A 24,079-nucleotide genomic window follows, 5' to 3' on the forward strand; every position below is an offset into this window, starting at 1 on the left:
GCGCGGCCATAGGCTCCGGGGAAGAGCGCGTCAGCGCCCCACGTTGGTTGCAGCGCATTCGATTGGCTGATGCGGGCCTCCTGCCCCCCGCCCCCCCAACCTCCCGGGCCCACGTACCCCGCCGGCTCCGTGCTCTCGCCCCCCGCCCGAGCGGGGCTGGGCGGGGCCGGCGCTGGTTAGCTCCAGAGTGTGAAACCGCGTGTTAATGTAACCGGCGCGAGAGGCGCGGGCGGCGGCGGCGGCGGTGGGAGCGGCGGCTGCAGGAGCAGCAGCAGCAGAAGCAGCGGCGGGTACTCTGTGCCCCGCGTCCCGGAGGCAGCCGACTGCGCCACCCCACCCTCGCACTGCCGGGCGGGACCCGCGCCACCAGCTCGGACCTCCGTCGTCCGGCGGCGACCAAAACCCCCGCTGGCCCCACCGCTGTGACTACTCCGGACTCGCCCGCAGAGTTTGCCCGCCGGGGAGGGTAGCCGATTGGCGGAGCGCACTCCTGCTGTTTTCCCCACCATCTCCTGGATGTCGTCCCTCGGGTGGTGAGAGAACTTTGCAGTGGGCTGGAGCGCCCTTTGCGGAGAAGCACACGAAGGTGAAGGAAGGAAAGAAGACCGAGGAAGAAGGGGCTCGGAAGAAGGGTCCGGAGCGGCCGTGCCGGCCGTGCAGGGCGAGTGCGCGCGAGGCGCGGCGCCCTGATGCTCCCCGGGCTCGAGGAGCAGCGGGCACTTGCGGGACTGCTCTCGGTGGAGTAGCCCCGTCGGGCCCGGAGGGTTTGTGCAACCGCGGAGAACACCGAGTGTTGGTCGCACGGGGCGTGCCGAGCCGCCTCCCGGCGCGCCCTCCGCACTTTCCCCGCCTCGTCATCCCTCGCTCCCCGGCCAGCAGCCTCCGCCGCGTCCTCAACCTCGCTCCCCTTTGCGTCCCGGGAGCCTGCGAGCACCTGGCCGAAGGCGCAGCCGAGTCTTGCGGGAGTCGCCCCGAAAGCGTCGGGTTTGTGTGGGGTTAGCGGGGGCCGCCGCGCCACCTGCACCTCGCCCTCCGCCGCCTCGGGGAAAACCCGAAGAGGAGGCGGACCAGGAGAAGAGCAAAGAAAAGCAGCCCGTCTGGATTTGTTTGCCCAGGACTGGCGCCGCGCACGCGGATCGCCGAGGGGAGTGCGGTCGGAGTCACCGCGCCCCCGCCTCCCCGCCCGGGCGGCTGAGGCCGGGGGGTCGGAGCGCTGCCCCCGCGCACAGTCCCCGAGCGCCCGACGTCTGCGCGCAGGTTATTGAAGCAGTTGGGCCTGGGGCGCCCACTAATGTGGCCCTGAGGGCCGGAGCCCGCACCGACGGGAGCTGGAGCCGGAGCAGCTGCGGGCGCCGAGTGGCCGGTGCGCCCGGCCGAGCGCGCCTGCGTGCGTGGCCAGCGCGCTCCCCGCTTCTGCCTGGCTTTCCGGCTTAATTTTCCTCGGCGGGATTAAAGTTGGAAATTGACCGGAGAATTGAGTTGCCGGGGAACAGAGCCCCGGCCGCCGCCAGAGCAATGTTCCCGCAGAGCCGGCACCCGGTGAGGCGCGGCTGGGTGGTGGTGGGGGTGGGGGTGGGGGTGGGGGGGGGCGGCAGGAGCGTTGGGGAGGCGCTTCTCCCGGGCGGTAGGGAGACTGGTGGCTTCTGCGGCCCGGCGGCCCCTCTCGCCCTCAGCGATGTAAGGCTGGGGAGGTCTGGGGCCCTCTCTTCCTGGGGTGGGGAGTGGGCCGAAACTCTTAATTTTCTCCCTCCCTTTGGGCTCCTTCCTACTTGACATCTATACCGAGCGGACAGGGGCGCTGGAGAAGGCTGGGGTTTCTCTCCTGCAGCCATATCCCCCCGACCTTACCCGAGTGGGGGCAGGGCGCCCCCCCCTTTGTTTCTCGTCTCGCCTATTTACATGTCAATGCGGCCCCGGTTCCGGTGCGTCTGGAGGTGGCCCTGGCGACTCGGGGAATGGGGAGCGTAAAGGAGTTGTTTTTCTCCTCTGGTCCCCGGGGTCATGATCGCCCCCGTGGGGGAAGGGGCGGCGACACCGACAATCTGGCCTGGTCTTCCCAGGCCGCCGGGGAGCCCCCTTCCCTTTGGCCTGGTGACCCGGGCGCACTTAGCGCAATCCGCCCTGGAGGCTGGGAAGAGCTTCCGAGAAGCCTCTTTAGAAGCCGGGGCCCGGGGAGGGTCCACTTTCTCCCTCCCCAAAGTGAAGGGCAAACTCGAGTTTGGGGCCTCGTTTTCAGCCACTTCTAACTTTATTTTTTGTTTATGTCCCACCCTTTCTTGCCTTCTGTGACTTACTGCTTTATTCATCCGCCCGCATTCCCGTCCCTCGGTCCCCCTCGCTGGTCGCCCCCAGACGCCGCACCAGGCTGCAGGCCAGCCCTTCAAGTTCACTATCCCGGAGTCCCTGGACCGGATTAAAGAGGAATTCCAGTTCCTGCAGGCGCAGTATCACAGGTGCGTGTCCGGCCGCGCCAGGCGAGTGGTCGCGGGCGTCCCGGTGCCCCTGGTCGCCCAGCCGGGTGGCGGCGGCGCCTGTACTTAGTTCTTGCGTCCAGGCGGTGGCGTGTGGAGTCTCAGTTAAGACCTGTCATTCAAGTTACCCCCTTTCCTGGTTCTTCCCGGGCCGCCTCTTCTCTTGTCTCCTCCTCCTCCCATTGTTTCCCTTTTGCCGATTTGCACTGTTCCAGGGAGTCCTTTTTCCTGTCTTTAGGAGTTGCATGAGAATCGTCAATATTTACGCTTCATGTATTTATTTTTCAACAGACTGAGCTGAAACATTGGTTCAATCGATGTCTCAGTCCTGGAGTGTGGGTTCAGGGAAGCAAAGCCATGTTGAAATCACTGTTTGCCATACTAGAAAATTGGGTTTTCTGAGGCAAAGTCCATTAAGGAAGGCTAGATGCTTATAACATTGCCCATCATTGGTGATGGTGAGGGAGATGGGTATAATAGTATGCAGAAGAAAGCTCACCTGCTTTGGCGTCATTTCGGATTGGTTTGGATAGGATGAGAGAGGGGAGTCATATTTATATCCATCTCACCCTTAGTTTCTTCGAGTAATGAGACTTACCTTCAAAGGACTTATAAATTTTTGTAAAATACTCTGCCAGTAGTGAACTTCCCAGAAAGGTTAGTTTCTTTCCCTTGCTCCTATGAAGTTTTACCTGATTCTAACTCAGAAATAACTGTATTGACATTTTTTGCTTTTGTCATGCTTGAGAAAAAGCACACAGATGAGGCCAAGTGGCTTGGGTGTGAATTTTCTTACTTTGTCAGGGGATTTCTCATTATTGACCTTTTGTCTACTTGTAGATAATATCTCTGCAGCTTGAGGCATACTTGCACACACCGTGTTTACCCAGCAGGGAGAACTTCAGCCCACTTTATTGCAGTAGCTACTTGACATATTTTGGCAGGGATTTAAAAACCAAAGGTTTTGGAAGGGACCAGCAATTGTAGGAGTGACTTAACAGATAGGATTTTCAAACCTAGAGACCGTTTGAGTTGGCAAAGATGGCACAGCCTATGCCTAAGAGTGAAGATTGTGCAAGGGCCGGATTTTGGTGGAGTCCAGAGAAGCAAACTGATGCAGGAAGGTAGGGAGCAGATGACTATGAGGAGGAATCAATTAGAGGTTCTGACAGATTTTTTTCATTCTTGTCATCTAACCAGATAGGCACCAAGAAGAATGGTAGCTGAATGGACACCTTGTATTGTTCACATTATTCCTTTTCCCTATTAAATGCAAGGACAAAGCTTTTGGGTGTTTACCTAGATAGTTTATGGCTTTTCCAAATTGGTCTGTGTTTTTACTTGAAGTGCAAATATGTGAGGCAGATGTTAAAACAAGTGACATAATGTTTACATTAAGTTGCCTGTTTTGTTTTCGTAGCCTTAAATTGGAATGTGAGAAACTGGCAAGTGAAAAGACAGAAATGCAGAGGCACTATGTGATGGTAGGTATCAAAGATTGGACTTTTTCCTTTTTCATATGATATTAGCAAACGTGTTAGCAGAGTATAAAAAACATGAGTTAATGAAATGCTTGATTCTTTTTTCTCTTTACAGTATTACGAAATGTCATATGGATTAAACATTGAAATGCACAAACAGGTAAGCTTCAAGCTGAAATGAGAAATCAGTTCATGTGATTTAATAATGCTGGCTTCGTTCTCAGTAGTGGGCTCTAGGGTTGGGGGTTTGTATGCTATTTTTCTGCCTTGGTTTCCTGTCCTGTGGATTGATGGTAGTATTCTGCAGCAAGGGTTGCTTCTTGATAATTACAAGTGTTTAAATGACTAGGAGAGGGAGAGGTGTTTTGGAAATATAAACTAGCCTGTTTATTGGCAGATAGGAATTGAGACCTGAGTTTACTTTTCCACCTGTATAGATTTATCCTCTTGAAAGGGCCGGGTATCTTCTAGAGTTGCTGAAGTTTAGAATAGTTAATGTTTTTGTGCTGTTTTGCAAGGAAGTATGGACCTGTTGGGGGGAAAGAAGGGTATTCAGGAGTTTCTTTAATCATAGTAATCAAGGTATATGACTATCTGTGGAGTATTCTTTATGCTTTGGGGCAGTGTGAAGCAACAGTCAGGATTAGTGGCTTATTAGCAAACAAATTTTTGAAAAATTTCTCAGTTGTTGCAGGTTTGGATGTGAAAAAAACATCTTTTTATGGCCAGAGCATATGTTGGGATTTGCTTCAGTCCTAGTGGTTTTAAAAGCATGAGAAGATTAGTGACTGGAAAGCTCTAGCAATGACTATGAGTTTGCAAGTTCCCATAAAATTCACACTTATGGCTACTATAATGGTGTATAAAAAGAGTATTGAGCTGGAACAAGGCACTAAGGACCTCATAAGAGAAGAAAAGCTAAATGATTGCTCAGCCCAAAGGACCCTCGATTGAGTAGTCATTGTCTGCCAAAGAAAGCATTAATGGCAGGGTGTAAGTATTCTGGAGATATGCTGACATTCACTTTTTCATCAAGACGCTGGCACAATAAGTCTTTTAGAAATCGATTGCCTCTTAAAAAATTATCATCAGATGAAGTTGCACAGTTGGACACATTTCAAAGTGCAACAATACAATTCTTACTTGATGTATATGTGCTGTTTCATCTCAAACCCTTGTTTCATTAAATTAAAGAGCATGGCTGACCGGCTGGGGCACAGTGGAGAAATTGATTAGTTCAGCCTTCAGATCTTCCTTATATTCAAAGACTTTCATTAAGCAAGTGTGTTTCAGAGTTGAATTCTGCTTTTGTAATTCTGCACTCTTTGATTTTTAATTCATCATAGATTTCATAATGTTAAGTTATCGTGTACATTAGATCTGTTCTCAGATTTGTGTTTGGAAAGAGATTGTGATGTTCAGGGCCTTTTATTAATAATGTAATTGGGCCTTTAAAAATGCAGATTTTACTATGATTTACAAAGTTGGTAGCCTACTTTATGTTGGGTTTATGCCTTTGTTTTTTGGGTGTTTCTCAAGGGCTAGTGCCTTATTCAGGCACTTGTAAGTTGTTGATAGTAAATGGGCTAGAAGATCTATGGCTAACATCTATCGTCATTTAAGTGAATTATGCAAATAAACTTGGCCTAGGCGGTTTAATCTTTTTTTTTTTTTTTTTTAAGTTACTCTGAAGGGCACTTTTTTTTGGATAACAGATATTATGGAAGAGTAAGAGGAGACTGAGCTTTTTCTTAAACCCATAAACTCAAAGGATTTAATAACCTCATTGACTCTTTTACAAGGGAACACCACCTCAGTGTGATGCTATATGCTGGTGCTGGGTTTATTGGAGGAGCTAAAAGAGGTGTGTAATTCTTCTGGGTTCCTGTAGGTTATGTGGCGGGATGACCTCTTCTTTATCATGTAGGGAGAAGGGGTGAAGTGGGTCAGAAGCACCATGGTGTGAGAATAGTTTTCTAATGAGTTTCTATACAGCATGAGGCATTTGTGGCTATATGCTATCTGTCCGTGAGCCTGTATACATTAATAATGTGCTGTGTATAATTGGCTTAGCAATTTGAAAAACGTGAAAAGCTGAGAGACACCATGTTCTTCATAGTAGGGTACTGAGCCTCCTGAAATTTAGTTGATATTGGAAATGCTGACAGACCCTTAACTAGAGTGCTGTGCAAAGTAGTGCTATAATTCAGTTTAAAGTGGCCTTACATTTGAAAAACATCCTTCTGAATGTCACACATTAATAATAAGTTCTGAGGAGGCATTTGGTGCAGCTAGTAATCATAATTCTTATTAAAACTGGTGACGTCTGGCCCCCAGGGTGTAGCCAAGCTCAAATTGATGCTTTTTGCCGCCTGATCACCAGCATGGCCTAAGTGCTCATTATATTGTAGAGAGGGCCTTTGGAGCTCTCATTAGATTTGACAGGAATTCTCTCTAGGGGGAAACTGGGCATTAGTGAGACTCCTGACAGGCTGAAATTATTCCTGCTTTATGGCTTATAACCAAATGCTAGCAAGGCATCATCAGGGGACACTAAAAATTGTCATTTCTGACAACATCTTTGTTACTTAAAAAAAAAAAAAAAAAAATGCAGTGATGGGGAAACTTTCCATACAGAGAGCTTTAATGCTGTTAAGATTTGTCTCCAGTGTGACGACCACTCTCCCTTCCCACCTTTCAACGGGTTTGTCGAAGGAGTGAGTTCTAGAGATTTCAGTGTCAAATCTCACTGCTGACTTTCCTGTCTGGAAGTTTTAAAGTGAAAGTGCGTCCAAATCAAGAATGGTATAATTGTGGTTTCCTTCCCTGGTGTGGTGCCCACAGCCCATGTTTACGTTGTATCAACACTTCCTGATAAGCCTTCACCTTACTTTGTCTGCTCCCGTTTGTGGCGGGTTACCGAAAAGGCAATGAAACAGGAATGGTGATAGATACTTTTTTTTTTTTTTTTTGAGACGGAGTCTTTCTCTGTCCCCCAGGCTGGAGTGCAGTGGCGCGATCTCGGCTCACTGCAACCTCCACCTCCTGGGTTCACGCCATTCTCCTGCCTCAGCCTCCCGAGTAGCTGGGAATACAGGCGCCTGCCAACACGCCCGGCTAATTTTTTGTGTTTTTAGTAGAGACGGGGTTTCACCGTGTTAGCCAGGATGGTCTGGATCTCCTGACCTCGTGATCCGCCCGCCTCAGCCTCCCAAAGTGCTGGGATTACAGGCTTGAGCCACCTCGCCCGGCTGGTGATAGATACTTAAGTCTTTTATGGTAGCACTAAGAATATTTTTTTCTTAGAACCTTTTATAGATCCCTGCCTGCCAGTCTTTATCTGTGTGGATGGTAAACTCTAGATATCTGCATACAGTAGAGGTAGACAATGTCTCATGGAAAATTGAGGCAGTTCTGAGTGTCAGGGTGCAGTAAAACCATCAGAGTGTTAGAGTGCATTGAAAAACAGCAAGTTGGTGTGAGCCTGGTGGTTTGCATAGCTGTGCCTAGTGTGTGTATGGTGGCGTGATCTTTAAATGTTTTTATCTGTCATATGGTTTGATATTACCTCATTTGATATTTTTGGGAACAAGATGTACTGTAAATGCACACATAAGCCTTATTTTAGCCCACTCGTGTATCTTTTCAGCGTGCTGATGAAGCCATGCTATAAATTGTCATTGGTGGCTTTAATTTGCACAGTAATGAACAGTTTTCAATGTGATTTGTCTTCTGTGACCTCCATAGGCATCCTCCAGAGTAGATTGGGTAGGTGTTTTGCTCTACCCACAGCTGTGTGCATGTGTTCAGAGTCTGGGACTTGCTCAAGGCCACGCATCTATTGAAGCTTGAGTTGGGTTGCCTCCTCCAGGGTTGTCTGTGCTGCTGCTGGTTTTTTTTTCTTTTTTCCTTTTTTTTTTTTGAGACGGAGTCTCGCTCTGTCCCCCAGGCTGGAGTGCAGTGGTGCGATCTTTGCCTCCTGGGTTCAAGCAATTCTCCTGCCTCAGCCTCCCGAGTAGCTGGGATTACAGGTGTCTGCCACCATGCCCAGTTAACTTTTATTTTATTTATTTTTTTTTGTATTTTTAGTAGAGAGAGGGTTTCACTCATGTTGGCCAGGCTGGTTTCGAACTCCTGACCTCAAGTGATCCACCCACCTTGGCCTCCCAAAGTGCTAGGATTACAGGCATGAGCCACCATACCCGGCCTGTCTGTGCTTCTTCCTGTCCCCTCATGCTGCCATCAGGAAGATGAGGTGGACCATGTCTCCCTAGTGCCTGCCTCTTCAGTTCTGACCCTTTGTGCTGATGAACTTCATGATTTATAAGACATTTCAGGGCTGGATGTATGTTCTAAAAGTTAGGAAAATCAGCAGTGCCGCTGACTGGTCTTTTTGGGGAGAGGAGGGTCACAGGCCATGGGTAGGTAAAACGTTGTATCCTACTGAGCAGTACTGTCCTCAGGTTAAGTATGTTTAAGAAGAAACAAGTCAGGAATCCTGGTGGAGACCCAGTGATGGGGAGGGAGTTTGATCAGTCACTCTGTGCTTGTGTTCTGCTGAAGAGTGGGCAGAGTGAGAGCATTGGGCTCTCCAGGATGGTGAAGAATTTTTTTTTTTTTTGAGACGGAATCTCGTTCTGTCGCCCAGGCTGGAGTGTGGTGGCTCAATCTCGGCTCACTGCAACCTCCGCCTCCCGGGTTCAAGCGATTCTCCTGCCTCAGCCTCCCGAGTAGTTGGGATTGCAGGAGTCCACCACCACGCCTGGCTAATTTTTGTATTTTTAGCAGAGACGGCGTTTCACTGTGTTGGCCAGGCTGGTCTTGAACTCCTGACCTCAAGTGATCCCCCCCCAACCGCGGCTTCGCAAAGTGCTGGGATTACAGGCGTAAACCACTGTGCCCGACCGATGGTGAAGCATTTAAAAATAAATGAAAGGACTAGCTCTGAAAGGAAGGATGATATATTCTGCAATCCTGGTTTGGGAAGGGGAAAGAGCTCCATATGATATTTCAGCAAGCAACGTCTCCAGCCATGTAAATTTTGGAGTGAAACTGCTTTTACAGTTTTGATGTGTGCTTTAACATTTCTCTTAGAAAAATGCGTCGTTCTTTAGTGGGTTTTTAAGAAAGTATTTAGATGGGACTGTTAGGGACTCATCTGTGGGATATTTCCTTAGATGTGATTCTTTTACTCTTTGCAAATTTTACCTTAGTGTTTTTTTTTTTTAACCATGTGTGTTTTTGTCTATAGTTTCTCACTGAGATTTTTTTCCCCCTAAGTCAACATCTCACACAGGGAAATGACTAGCTAGAGTATAGGCACTTAGAGTTAAGCTCCAGCAGGTGTTAATAATCTTGTCCTATAAAGAGGGTAGCTGTCATCAGGATTGGAGTGGTCCCCAAATTCATTAGCCAGGCCTGTTCTTTGCAAGCATAAGTTAAAAGAGATAAAGCTCTCTGTGCATTTAGAGTCTAGATTCCGAGGTGCAAGATTAGCCTTTGTTTCTTATCAGCAAGCAGGACTGATCTCTCACCTCTCAGTCACCTTCCCCACCCTTCAGCGGTGGGCCAGTGGCTGGTTTTTGTCCTGGACTTGCACTGGAGTAAGGCAAGGGAGGCCCTGGGCACGGATTTTAAGGGGGTACCATCAGAAAACATAGTTATCACCATCAATATTTTGAAAATTCAAACGGAATGCCCCCAAAATCTTCAAGGAACAAAATGTCCAAATTTTGTATTAGGGCAGGATCCAACAGGGGGAGCTGGGAATAGGGTGAGGACAGGAGGTAGAGTCAGGCCATTGCAGGGCCACAGCGCCTCCCTTGCCTCCCCATCTTTCTGCCTTTGGTTACCTGTCCTGTGGGGAGTGGCCATGAACTATAGGCTCTGACTTGTTTCCGTTGTAGTTCATTGAAGTCATTTAATTGGGGATTTCCATTTGGGACTGGGCAAGTCACGAACACGTTCCCTGGCTGCAGTTCCCCTCTCTGTATAATGGGGGTTAGACTAGACAAAAGTCTGTTTGTTCCCTCACATGGTGGGAGCCATCCCAGCATACACCCGCAGAACCCAGCACCTCGTGTGTGCAAACTGAGAAGCGTCCTTCGCCAGAGGGCTTAAGATGTTCTCCCAAATAGTGTTTATTAAGAAACAGAAAGAAAATCTGTTTCTTTAGTAAATATTTAAATAAATCATCTTGAGTGGTAGTTAAACTAAAAATATATTCAGTTACTGGCTCATGGAACCATTTTAAGTTTCCATGGATCTGAGTCTTTGCTGTTTTATTATTAAAACTTTTGTGGTCTCCAGAAGTGGATTAAAGGAGAGGAAACTGAGAAACTTACTGGCTTTCCTCAAAGCTTTGATTGATTCCGTTTCCTACCCTCTCCCCTCCCCATTGCTTATTGTTGCCTCTGATTTTTAAAAATGGAAATTCTCACAACTAGTACCTTTACTGCAGGGTATTTAGTATAGTGGTTTTTAAGTAAATTTTAGACAGCTGTTTTTGTCGGCGGGCTTATTTGACAAGAATAGGCATCTATACCTTCAAAATACTCCTCACCAGAGTATTGTTCTGTGAATACGGTGTGATGTTTTAAGTGGAGCTAGGGTGTGCAGGTGTGGGCAGGGGGGAGAGACGTTTTCTGATTTTTTTTCCCCCCTGAGGTGTGGTTTGATCTGAAAAGTGAAATAAATTTGCACTGAAATTTTAACAGAAATTAAGATATTCATGTATTGCCATTGACTTGATTTAACAAAAGTATGGTTTCTAAAATTGTTTGCAAAGGAATTATTTCAGAATTGCTGCTTGTATTTCTTCCTGAGCAGGGCCCACAGGGGAAAAAAAAAGAAAAAAAAATTGAAGAAAAATTTTTAAAATTACTGCTTATAGACTACCCAGTCACCATAATATTTTTTAATGAAAATCCAGGCAGTGTTGATATGTGATTTTATCAAATAACCTGTTGTTTAGCAAAATTACATGTTTCATTATTTAACATTTAATTTTCTTCCTTTTTTGTTTTTTTAATGGACATAGAGTCTTAATCTGTCGCCCAGACTGTAGTACAGTAGCGCAATCTTGGTTCACTGCAGCCTCCGCCTCCTGGGTTCAAGTGATTCTCCTGCCTCAGCCTCTGGAATAGCTGGGATTACGGGCGTGCACCAGCACGCCTGGTTAATTTTTTTTAAATTATTTTTTGGTAGAGATGGGGTTTCTCCATGTTGTCCAGGCTGGTCTCAAACTCCTGGCCTCAAGTGATCCACCTTCCTCAGCCTCCCAAAGTGTTGGCATTACAGGTGTGAGACACTGGTCCCAGCCCCTAATTTTTTTTTTTCTTTGAGATGGAGTCTTGCTCTGTCGTCCAGGCTGGAGTACAGTGGCTCGATCTCGGCTCACTGCAACCTCTACCTCCCTGAGTAGCCGGGATTACAGGTGTGTGGGTTCAAGGGATTCCCCTGCCTCAGCCTTCCAAGTAGCTGGGATTACAGGCACATGCCACCATACCCAGCTAATTTTTGTGTTTTTAGTATAGACGGAGTTTTGCCATGTTGGCCAGTCTGGTCTTGAACTTGTGGTTTCAAGTGAGCCACGTGCCTCAGCCTCCCAAAGTGCTGGAATTAACAGGCGTGAGCCACTGCTCCCAGCCCCTAAATTTTTAATAATTACTAAGTTGCAAGCCAGGCATGTGGCTCATGCCTATAATCCCAGCTCCAGAGGATCACTTGAGCCCAGAAGTTAGAGACCAGCCTGGCCAACATAGCGAGACCCTATCTCTACAATAAAAGATTAAAAAAAAAAATAACTGGGCCTGGTGGTACAGACCTGTAGTACTAGCTAGTACTGGTGCTAAGTGAGGCAGGAGGATCTTTTGATCCCAGGAGTGGGGAGGTTATAGTGAGCTGTGATCACGCCTCTGTACTCTAGGATGGATGACACAAGGACGACCCTGTCTCAGAACACACAAACAATAAATTGTATTCTATTTACTTTCTTTGAAGCAATATAAAAATCCTAATGGTGGGCACAGTTGTTTATCCCCTCCCCTGTAAGCTCTTATAGTAGGTATAAACAGCTATTTATTTTAGTTTTTCTTGTAGTAGTATTTGCTACTTAGTCATTCTTTGACCGCCAAATACGTTAGCAGAAAAAGAGTAGGATACAAGTCACTTTTGGTAGAACGAAAAAGCTGGGAGGAAAAAACAAATTCTGAAAATTCTATCCGTTGAATTAACTTTTTCATCTTCCAAACAGAGAAAAAACTAAGTGTGCTAGATGTACACCACTGTACGCTGGAAGGGATAGTTGTATAGGTAGCTTGCTGATCATCCCTGAAATCTATTCCCAGTGTACTAATGGATATTCGTTATCCATTAGATGAAGTGGAATCAGTCTTTGAGAATGTAGGTGTGTTTGAGCTTGCGCGTCCAAATCTTGCAATTTGTCAAACTACTGAAATACATGTACCATGAGACTGGGTTTGGTATTAGCACCATGACTGATCTAAGTAGGTTACTAGTCTGTGATACTAGTCTAGGTATATGTGCAACCTCTTGGTAAAAAGCTTGAGTGCATTCACCTGAGTTGTTTACTTTTTTTTTTTTTTTTGAGACGGAGTCTCGCTCTGTTACCCAGGCTGGAGTGCAGTGGCGTGATCTCAGCTCACTGAGGCAAGCTCTGCCTCCCGAGTTCACACCATTCTCCTGCCTCAGTCTCCCGAGTAGCTGGGATTACAGGCGTCTGCCACCACGCCCGGCTAATTTTTTGTATCTCCTGACCTCATGATCTGCCCGCCTCAGCCTCCCAAAGTGCTGGGATTACAGGTATGAGCCACTGCGCCCGGCCTGAGTTGTTTACTTCTAAATTTGTAAGGTCTTTTTTTTTTTTTTTTTTTTGGGAGATGAGTCTCGTTCTGTCTCCCAGGCTGGAGTGCAGTGGCACAATCTCAGCTCACTGCAACCTCTGCCTCTGGGGTTCAAGCTATTCTCCTGCCTCAGTCTCGCGAGTAGCTGGGACTACAGGCACGTGCCACCACGGACCCAGCTAATTGTTACATTTTGGTAGAGATGGGGTTTCTCCATGTTGTCCAGGCTGGTCTTGAACTCCTGGCCTCAAGTGATCAGTCCACTTTGGCCTCCCAAAGTGTTGGGATTATAGGCATGAGCCACCACGCCCGGCCAAATATGTAAGTTATATACGTACATTGTTGTATTACACTATTGTATACATTTAAAATAAATGGACATTTTAAACAGTAGTAAAATGAAATCTTCCTATTCTCAGCACACATTCCATCGGCTTGCACAGTGTCCCCACTGCTCAGAGACTGCTAGCCCATATGTCAAACCTGGCTATACCCTGGGAACTCCAGCCCTGGAAAGGGAGCATCTTTAAGATAGCAGATGCAAATTGTCTTCAGAGTCTTGGGATTACATCCATCCTATCCTGCATGTGTGTTCTTTTAAATTTTGACTTCCCTCTGTGATGACCTCTTTGTCCCTCACAGCCTGCTGTGTCTACCCCTGAGTACTTTCCCTTCCCGTCTTGGCCACTGCTTCTTTCTCTTCCTGCATTTCCTTTTATCCTGCCAAATAGGCCTCTTCTTGCTGAAAGTATGTTTTGAGTTTTCCTGTTTTCTTTATAAAAAGTCCAGGCTTTTGTATCAACCATCAAATGGCCTTCCTCAGTCTCCGAGTCCCAGTTCAAACACCACCACCTGTTTACTTCAAGGCGGCTGGGGAGTGCCCAGTGGCAGGCTGTCACAGTACTTGTTTTGCTCAGTGTCCTGTAATAGTGGTTTTTCACGTGCTTCTTTCCTTACTCCGACTAGGTTGCAGTCTGCTTGAAGCTGAGTTAGGGACTTCCATCTACCCTTCCCAATGAGTTATCTGGAGTAGGCATTGATTGTATTGTGTTTTGGGTACTCCTTATGTGTAGTGGTAGTTGTATCCATTTTGGAGCCTGAATATTTGAAAATCAGGTGAAAGCTACTTTGCAAGCAAAGTTTGTACATATTTTTACACACAAATACCCAGGATAGCTTTGCCCAACAATTTTGGCTGTTTGTGTGCATCTCTAGATCCTTCAACAAGTCCATGGAATTCAGATTAAAAACTAGAATCAAGAAAACTAGTGTGGTGGCTCACGCCCGTAATCCCAGCACTTTGGGAGGCCGAGGCAGGCCGATCATAAGGTCAGGAGATGGAGACCATCCTGGCCAACATGATAAAACCCCATCTCTACTGGAAATACGAAAATTAGCTGGGCGTGGTGGCAGGCACCTGTCATCCCAGCTACTTGGGAGGCTGAGGCAGGAAAATCACTTGAACCAGGGGGTTGGAGGTTGTGGTGAGCTGAGATCGCGCCACTGCACTCCAGCCTGGAGACAGAGCGAGACTCTGTCTCAAAAAAAAAAGAAAAGAAAAAGAAAAAAAAAGAAAATTAGTGTGAGTCCTTATGCTAAAATTAAAAATGAAATCTTTTCACTTCTAATAACCTTATCTAACCAGTTTTGCTCAGTTTTTCTTTTGGGAGAGTGATCTGCAGTCAGTGACCACTGAGACTTCTTAGGAGTTTTATTATAGTAATATGTTTGGGTTTGGACTAAAAAAGAGAGATAAACAAAACTAGCATGTTGCTGGGGCTTAGGTTTGGTGTGAATTGAGCATGTGCAGGTATTACTGTCCCTGGAACTGCAGCTGCCAATAGAGTGTAGAGGAATTGCATGACAAGCTTCTCTCAAGACATTAAACTTGATTTGTCACCAGATTTCTTAGTAATGAGTATAACCATTGATTATTTACTTAGTCTTTACATTGTGTCTTCCATTCTCCCAAACATCTTATTATGAAAAATTTCAAATTACAGAATGAAAGAGAAATACATAGCAATACCCATATTATACCCACCTGTATGATACCTGGAGTCTATAAATTAACATTTTATAATATCTGTCTGTCATATATCTTCCATAGGCTCCTCCTTCCCCCAAAATCAAGAAATAAATTAATAATGTGGGGAATTTGGAAGGGCTTGATAGAGGATTAGGCCTTTCTTTAGCTACCGACCTTGGTTTAGACGGATAACATGAAGCAGGGATTTCCATGTACTTTTTTTTTAATTTATTTTTTGATTTTTTTCGGTAGAGATGAGGTCTCACTATGTTGCCCAGGATGGTCTCGAGTTCCCGGGCTCAAGCGATCCTCCCACCTCAGCTTCCCAAAGGGCTGGGATTACAGGTGTGAGCCACCACACCTGGCATCCATGTACATTTTAAGAATTCTGTCTTCACCTGTTTTCATAAGGTTTTCCTCCTAGACTTGCCCTTTGTACTTTTGGTGTGGTTGTACTAGGTGATCCACCATCACATGGTTTTTAGGTGCTTTCTTTCTCAACTGTCACTTGAGATTTTATTTAACACAGAAAAGCTGGACTCCCCTTACCAAGTCCTCCTGTCTTCGTTCTGACCCCTTAATGAAACTTGACTTATACTTTACCTTTAAGATGTAACCAGTGTATTTGCTGGGGGAAATATTGTTAGTAATGATAGGCAGGAAAATAGAAATAATTTTGCAGAAGGACTCTGATTTTGAACCTTGTGTGTATGGAATTGTCCTGATGGAGATTTTCAGTTGGCCTCAGGGGCCTTGGGTGGTAAGGGGGTGTGAAGGACCAGAAACAAAACCTCATTGAGGACCCCAGTGTGTGGAACCAGGCCCTCCAATGCTGTGGACTTCCGGTTGCTCCTCAGGAGCACAGTCTTTGTTCCCTCTCGATGCCCTCTGATGCCTTGAGCAAACAGCTGGTCGGAGCTTCTTATAAGTACAGTGGCCAGCCAGTGTATTGACACGCAAGACACAATAGAAAACTGCATTAGAAGGCAAGCCATTGGGATTTGCAGTAAATATATTACAGAACACAAGTGACTTGCCGATACTGCTTGTTTAGCAGTTTGCAAGGGCAATGGCAGTATGGATTTTTGAATTAGAAGGGAAGGGCTGTGCTTTCTCTGTGTGGGAACATCTAGTTGATGGCTGGGGAGAAAATTGATTTAGAGAACAAAATGCAGCCGCCATTATTTGTGCCATTTGAAAGGCCTCTGTGGATTAGTGAGTGAAAATAAAAAGGTTGCTTTTGGTTTAGGAAAGAGGGTCTTAACATTGATCTGCGTCTTGGTCTGGTATGGAGAGAATAAAGGATGGACCACCGGATGGAGAAAGGACATCCAGTCCCCATGCAGCCTGCAGATACAGGTGCACGCTCCATTCTCACATAGTTGTCTTTCTCAGCTCTTTGGCTTTCAAAAGTCGGCTTTTTGGGTTTATTATTACAGTAAGCTTTTCCAATGACAACATTAGAGTTGTCATAGCCCCCATCCATGGAGCTCCCATGTGCCCTAGGAAGTGTTCCTCCAGGAGCGCCCCCCCCGCCCCCGTCAACCTTCCCAGCCTCCCTTTGTGTGGATACTAATTATTCCACCTTGAGAAAGAGAAAACAGGCGAATGGGATTAGGGGATGACAGTAGCACCTGCCCCATAGGGTAGATACCAAGGTTAAGTGAGTTACCATATGCAGGAGCAGTTGCATAGTTTCCTGGCATGGGGGCGCTCTGAGGGATAGCTGTGATCTAAATAGCAGTCCCTTTAAAACTCTACCCCTGCTGTTGGACTTCTAGGCCATGCTTCACTGATACTTCCATTTTGTTTTTGCTTGCAAACCCAGCTTCCTTCCTACCTCTGAATTGATTTTCCCATTACAGTGTTTTATTTATTTATTTCTAAGATCATAAGCATTTATCTTTAGGCTTAAAAGGAGAAAAAAAAAAAAAAGGACTTGTTGGCAGTCTTTTTTTTTTTTTTTTTTTCTTTGAAATGAAGTCTCACTCTTGTCCCCCAGGCTGGAGTGCAATGGCACAATCTCAGTTCACTGCAACCTCCGCCTCCCAGGTTCAAGCGATTCTCTTGCCTCAGCCTCCCGAGTAGCTGGGATTACAGGCATGCGCCACCATGCCCAGCTAATTTTTTTATTTTTAGTAGAGTCGGGATTTCACCATGTTGGCCAGGCTGGTCACAAACTCCTGACCTCAAGTAATCTGCCTGCCTCAGCCTCCCGAAGTGCTGGGATTACAGGCGTGAGCCACCGCGCCTGGCCTTGTTGGCAGTCTTTGTTGTCTAAGTAAAATGTCTTACTTTGGCCAAACAGCAGAATGTGTCCTTGGAAGGCAATAGCTTTAAGTAATGTAACTATCAGAATAAAGTTGTGTTGAGTTTTTTCATTTAAAGGGATGGAAGAACAACAAAGGATTTGGTTCATTCTATCTAAGTAAGTTTTGGCAGAATAAGGAGTAGGAGGTATATTTCAGAGTTTTTCTTTCTAATGTAACATGGAAAATTTGTCATTTTGAAAACAAGCAGGGTATGGAATTAGAGGGTCAAGTTGTTGCTTGGTTATAGAAAGAAAAAATTTCATTTTGATGAGGGGTATGTACACCTGTGGGGAGTGTGTGCATGTAGTTTTCTTTTTGCTCTGTAAAGTACTGCGCAAAAGTGAGTAGGTTAGTTGTGGTGCTATCTTTCTCCGTCTACTCCATGGTCTTGAGATTTTTGTTGACCGTCAACATTCACAGCTGCTGCTTATGTACTAATATTTGGGGAAGCAAAAAAAAAAATTGTTGGGAGGCTGAGGCGGGAGAATCACTTGAACCTGGGAGGCGGAGGTTGCAGTGAGCCAAGATCGCACCATCGCACTCCAGCCTGGGCAAAAAGAGTGAAACTCCATCTCAAAAAAAAAAAAAAAATTATTGCAAGGGAGAAAAGCAGAGCCATTGGGATTGGTCAAACTGGAAGTTTAGGCTGTTTACTCTTAATCCCAAGCACAATGCAGTAGAAACTTCTTGTGTGTCTTTGTAAGTATTTGAGATAAAGCAGGGCACAGTTCAGACAAGTTGTGCCAGTACCTGCTCTCAAACAAGCTCCAAAGTTGGCTGCCTTCTGATCTGGGTGTGCTGAGAAGCTCCGCGTTCATGGCTCTTTCTGCTTAGCTTGAGAAGTGGCCCTGACACCCTGAGGATCTGTAGGGGAAGCACTAGGTTCTTGACAACCCCCTAGCCTGCCAGTTGGCCTGGGTCCCAGAACCTTTTCCATTTGTAAGTGGGCTGGCTCTTTTACAGTGCCTGGGCCATGAGCTCCCTCAGAGCCAATGTCTGTGCACAGCTACTGAGGAGATTGGAATTGGACCATTGAAATGTATCCAACTTCTGTACTTTTTAGCTGACCAAAGGCCAAAATCATTCCACTAACTTAGGAGGGGAACTGCTGACATTTGAATCTTGTAAGAAATCTGTATTTTATGATCAACTACCCTAGATGCTATGATATTTATGAATTAAATGGAAGTATAAGGAGGAAGTATAAGGAGGTTTCAAATACTGACTGTGGATTTTTCTGAGTATATAGATTTTTTTTCTTTCTTTTTTTTTTCTTTTGAGACGGAGTCTCGCCCTGTCGCCCAGGTTGGAGTGTAGTGGCACGGTCTTGGCTCACTGCAAGCTTCGCCTCCCGGGTTCAAGCGATTCTCCTGCCTTGGCCTCTGGAGTAGCTGGGATTACAGGCACATGCCACCACACCCTGCTAATGTTTGTATTTTTAGTAGAGGTGGGGTTTCACCTTATTGGTCAGGCTGGTCTTGAACTCCTGACCTTGTGATCTGCCTGCCTTGGCCTCCCAAAGTGCTAGGATTACAGGTATGAGCCACTGCGCCCGGCCTTCATTTTTCTTAAATAGAGACGGGGTTTCGCCATGTTGCCCAGGCTGGTCTTGAACTCCAGGGCTCAAGCAATCCACCCGCTTCAGCCTTCCAAAGTGCTGGGATTACAGGCATTTGCCACCATGCCCAGCCTAAGAATACATTGGTTTTGAACTCGTTGTTAAATCTGTATTCATCCTTGTTTCTTTTTTGTTTTGAGACAGAGTCTCACTCTGTTGCCCAGGCTGGAGTGCAGTGGTGTGATCTCAGCTCACTGCAGTCATTGCCTCCCAGGTTCAAGCTATTCTCCTGTCTCAGCCTCCCAAGTAGCTGGGATTACAGCTGGGATTACTCGGCACCATGCCCAGCTAATTTTGAATTTTTAGTAGAGATGGGGTTTTGCCATGTTGGTCAGGCTGGTCTCGAACTCCTGACCTCAGGTGATCCATCTGCCTCAGCCTCCCAGAGTGCTGGGATTACCAGCATGAGCCACCGCACCCAGCCCGTCCTTATTTATTGACTAATTTAGTAAGTATGGCTTACCTACCGAAAGGGTCCCAGACAGGTCAATGTCAGTGCATCACTGATCTTATGCAGCCATTGTTTGGGTTATTATTTTATCGCAAGATCAAATACCCAAAAAAGCTGTGATTTTTTTTTTTTTTTAATTTTTTTTGTTTTTGTTTTTTTTTCTGATTAGCTTCTGGAACTCTCAAAAGTGCTGAAATTGCTCAAAGTTAATAGGGAATAAGTAACAATTGTTGCTTCTCAAATTAAAGCAATATAAAAGGTGGCCATGCCTACAATCCCAGCACTTTGGGAGGCTGAGGTGGGCAGATCACGAGGCGTCAGGAGTTCGAGACCAGCCTGGCCAATATGGTGAAACCCCATCTCTACTAAAAATACAAAAATTAGCTGGGCATAGTGGCGTATGCCTGTAGTCCCAGCTACTTGGGAGGCTGAGGCAGAAGAATCACTTGAGCCTGGGAGGCGGCGGTTGCAGTGAGCCAAGATTGCCCCACTGCACTCCAGCCTGGGCGACAGAGCCAGACTCTATCTCAAAAAAAAAAAAAAAAAAAAAGGGGAGGTGGGGAGGGACTTTTGTGTAGACTTTGCATTGTGAGAATATTCGTATTGACACCATTTATAATTTGGAGTAGAGTTTGAAGACCAGATTCTACTGTTTGTCGCATACTGGTTAATATGGCCGTAAAGAGGAGATGAATGTGGCTACTTTTCCAAGTCTATTACTCAGGAGGACTGTAAATTTGATTGGCTGTTACAATTCTAGCAGAATCATTCGATTTGAGAGCAATAGAAAGATAAGATATCCAATTACCCAAATGATTTGCAGGGTTGGCCAACGTTGTCATGGAGACACGAGTTGGAACAAATTAAATTTTAAGCAATAAAATAATCTTAAAGCCCGTCTGGGAACAAGAAAATTTGGCAGTGGCACTTACCTGAATTGAATCTTAGCTTGACACGATGTTGTTTGACATTGATATACTGTGGGGGCCTAAACTTATATGTGGCACAGCATTATCTTTAAAAAGTAGCTCGGCCAAACCAGCAAAGGGGAGTATTGGTATAAAGTCAGAGATATTAACATGTATTTATTCTGTGGCTTAAATGATGATTAGACTCTGGGTTCCCAAGAATATTTTGTATCTAAGGATTGAAATGCCTAAATAATGATTAAGCAGCTTTAATTGGACACTTGGGGAAAAAAAGATTTCTTTAGCAGCAATATGCAGTTTTTGGAACTGCCCTTCCTCTTTGTGTGCATGTCTTTTGGTTGTGGGGGGAGGGTGGAGGTGTAAGCATGCATATATTTGCATGTACAAGTGAGGAGATTTTGGCACATGCCCCTACACTGCAGATGATTCTCTGTATTAGTTAAAATTTCTACTTTGCAGTACTGCTTGCAGACTGGAAAATTGTGTTCCAAACTTCAGCTGATGATCTAAAACCTGAATAAGCATTAGTCTGTGGCTTAGAAGGTTATTTCCCCTCATTAATATGTTGTTTAACTGGTTCCTGGCTTGTGCCACGGATTTGAAAACAGCCGAGTGGCCCAGAAGGAGGGAGGGCTTTTTATCCACATGTCTATTAGACAGATGGAGATGAAAATTGGTCTGAGGTCAAGCCATTTGCAGCGTTCTCACAGCCTTCGATTTTCCTCTCATCCTCACCACAGATCATCTCAAATGATTCAGTAATGACCAAAAGTGCAACATTGACCTTTATTCCCTGGTGGATTACTGTGTTTCACAGTCCAAATGGCAGGAAGTCTATTCTGTTCTTCCAGAAGGAGTGCAGCATTATTGAGCCAGCCCAGCCCTGTGGGAACCACACAAGTGCAGACCAGTGTAACAGAATACGTGGGTTAAATTTGGTTTCTGGTGCTCTGGGAAACGAGAATTGACATGTCCTGGAACCCACATAATTAATGGAAGAATATCTAGGATGTTTTCTAAAAACACACAGGAGCATAAAAATTGATTTGTCCACTTGTAAAATAACTTGTGAATTACAGGAGTGGTAACTTCTGGTGGCCCCTGGTTTATAAATTGTTCTTGTTTCCATTATCTTCAGTTCCTCTCTCCTTATTTAATGCTTCCCTAGTATATCTTAGACAATACTGTAAAGCTTTATAATTTTAAAATTATAAATTGACATGACTGAGCATAAGGGGATGAAGGCCTTTTTTTGGCATACTTTTAATTATGTATATTTTTGGTCAGTCCCCGTAACCCTGAATAGATTCTGTCCCATACGACACTTTTTTTCCCATCCTGAAAGTAGGTTGATTGTTATCTTGGAGGAATGGTGATTATTTTTCTCTTACTTAGATTCCTCTGTGGATTGTATAATGATGCAGTGATTGGGGTTTTTTTTGGTAAAGAAGTAATTTGTATTTAAAATGTTATTCCTGTTTGCCTCCACATGCATGGCTGAGTCAATATTCTGTGAATCCATACACCATGGCACCTGTCATCCAGGATCCTTTCGCTTACTCTCTTCTAAATACTTAAAATAATCTTTTCCAAAGGTTATGCTTTGAAAAATTTAGCCAGAATCCCAGATTTCATTTTAATCATGACTAAAATGCTTTTGAGAAAATAAAACTTCTTGACTGTTAACTGTTCACAGGTTCTTTTTCTGCCTCAGTGGCTCTAAATTTTAATTCCTACCCTTGCCCACCACAACTTCCAACTTCCTTTACATATCCTTTTTTTTTTTTTTTCGAGATGCAGTCTTGTTTTGTCACCCAGGCTGCTGGAGTGCAGTGGCGCGATCTCGGGTCATTGCGACCTCCACCTCCTGGGTTCAAGCAATTCTTGTGTCTCAGCCTTCTGATGTAGCTGGGATTATAGGCATGTGCAACCACGCCCGGCTAATTTTTGTAATTTTAATAGAGACAGGGTTTCACCATGTTGGCCAAGCTGATCTCGAACTCCTGGCCTCAGGCAATCCACCCGCCTCAGCCTCCCAAAATGCTGGGGTTACAGGTGTGAGCCACCACGCCTGGTCTGAGTATCCTTCTTCTGGCTACTTTGAGATTAAGTTGCGGAGCCTTGCAGGTTTTTTGGCATGTGATACTGATTAAAAACACAACTCCAGGTTCCATCCGGGAAGGCAGCAACCTTATCTTCCTTCCCAAAGGACCACCTCTCCCCAGCCGCTCAGCTTGAGGGAGCAGGAATACAGCTTAGGGGCTGGGACTTCCCCGCTGAAGTTTCAGCACTGAGTTTGAGGGGCCAGGAATGGCTTTGATACATATATCAAACTTGGAGCCATTATGTGGCATTGGGGGCCTAGATCTCCTTGTAGAGAGCTGTTTTCCCTAAGAAGTTGCTCAGAAAGGAGAGTGGCAGCTGTTACTCATGTATGTGGGTCATTCAGCTGTAGCATGGCCCACGTGCAGAAAGTTCCTTTTCTACCATCTAGATTGGCTGAAGATTTCAGTGTGTTAGGGAAACATTCAGAGGTAACTTGATTTTTGCTTTTTTTTTTTTTTTTTTTTTTTTGGACAGTCTCTCTCTGTCGCCCAGGCTGGAGTGATCTCTCGGTTCACTGCAACTTCTGCCACCCGAGTTCAAGCGATTCTTGTACCTCAGCCTTCTGAGTAGCTGGGATTACAGGTGTGCACCACTACACCCAGCTAATTTTTGTATTTTTAGCCATGTTGGCCAGGCTGGTCCCAAAACTCCTGACCTAAAGTGATCCGCCTACCTCAGCCTCCCGAAGTGCTGCAATTATAGGTGTGAGCCACTGTGCCCGGCTGATTTTTACATATTTTTATCTCACTCTGTTGCCCAGGCTGGAGTGCAGTGGCTTAATCATAACTCCAAACTCCGAACCAAGGATTACTCCAAGCAAGTGATCCTTTGCCTAAGCATCCCCAGTAGCTAGGACTATAGGCCACACCACCACGCCCGGCTAATTTTTAAAATTTTTCTGTAGAAATGAGGTCTCACTATGTTGCCCAGGCTGGTCTTGAACGCTGATCTCCAGTGATCCTCCTACCTTGCTCTCAAAAGTGCTGATGATGTGAGCCAGTGCTTCAGGCCTTTGTCTTTATTTACACAGGCATATTTTATTTTATTTTATTTATTTATTTTGTGAGATGAGTCTCGCTCTATCGCCCAGGCTGGAGTGCAGTGGCATGATCTTGGCTCATTGCAACCTCCGCTTCCCGGGTTCAAGCGATTCTCCTGCCTCAGCCCCCTGAGTAGCTGGGATTACAGGCGTGCACCACCACGCCTGGCTAATTTTTGTATTTTTAGTAGGGACTGGGTTTCATCATGTTAGTCAGGCTGGTCTTGAACTCCTGACCTCATGATCCGCCTGCCTCGGTCTCCCAAAATGCTGGGATTACAGGTGTGAGCCACCGCGCCCGGCTACACAGGCATATTTTAGTTTCATAATTGTAATTTTAACCTTCAACCAATGATGATGATGATGTAGTCTGCTTTTCCTCCCACTAATCCTGCTATTGTATGGTATTACCTAATTTCTTATGAGCTCTCTAATGACTAAGATCTGTGAAGAGGTTTAAAGGTATAGGCTTGCTTGGGGTGTGGCCCAGGGAGAGGCTTGCTTGCTTTCCACGGGAGAGTGGGTGATGACTTCACGGTGATGATCTGTGATTCACTCTGCAGAGTTTGGAGAAAGGTTTCTTTCTCCACCACAGAGTGCATTTTCCTTTAAGCCCACCAAAAGCTGTCCTTTTTCCATCCTGGGACAAGTCAATACAATTTCCTGTGAACAGGCCCTTTCTGGACTCCATAACAAGGGTTTCTGAATAATGGAAATGTGCTATTTAGGAACTAAAACAGCTGTGATGCTTTTGTCAAAGATGCATCTTTACCAAAATG

The 24,079-nt window shown here is 45.7% G+C and overlaps 1 protein-coding gene across 13 annotated transcripts in view; it reads left to right on the forward strand.

Annotated features, from left to right (window-relative positions):
* Positions 1-207: 207 nt before the first annotated feature.
* TLE1 (TLE family member 1, transcriptional corepressor) overlaps positions 208-24,079 on the forward strand; it is a 106,405-nt gene continuing 82,533 nt past the window's right edge. For 12 of the 13 annotated variants that reach the window (XM_055272153.2, XM_055272144.2, XM_063636955.1 and 9 more), the window contains exons 1-4: positions 1,140-1,539; positions 2,353-2,453; positions 3,892-3,955; positions 4,068-4,112. In XM_055272153.2, coding sequence (XP_055128128.1) covers positions 1,516-1,539; positions 2,353-2,453; positions 3,892-3,955; positions 4,068-4,112 — 234 coding nt within the window. In that variant the 5' untranslated portion in view covers positions 1,140-1,515. Of the gene's footprint in view, positions 1,540-2,352; positions 2,454-3,891; positions 3,956-4,067; positions 4,113-24,079 lie in introns of all 13 variants that reach the window. The other variant, XM_055272146.2, reaches the window with a different exon arrangement.

This window comes from Symphalangus syndactylus, chromosome 3, assembly GCF_028878055.3.
Source record: "Symphalangus syndactylus isolate Jambi chromosome 3, NHGRI_mSymSyn1-v2.1_pri, whole genome shotgun sequence".
Lineage (NCBI taxonomy): Eukaryota > Metazoa > Chordata > Mammalia > Primates > Hylobatidae > Symphalangus > Symphalangus syndactylus.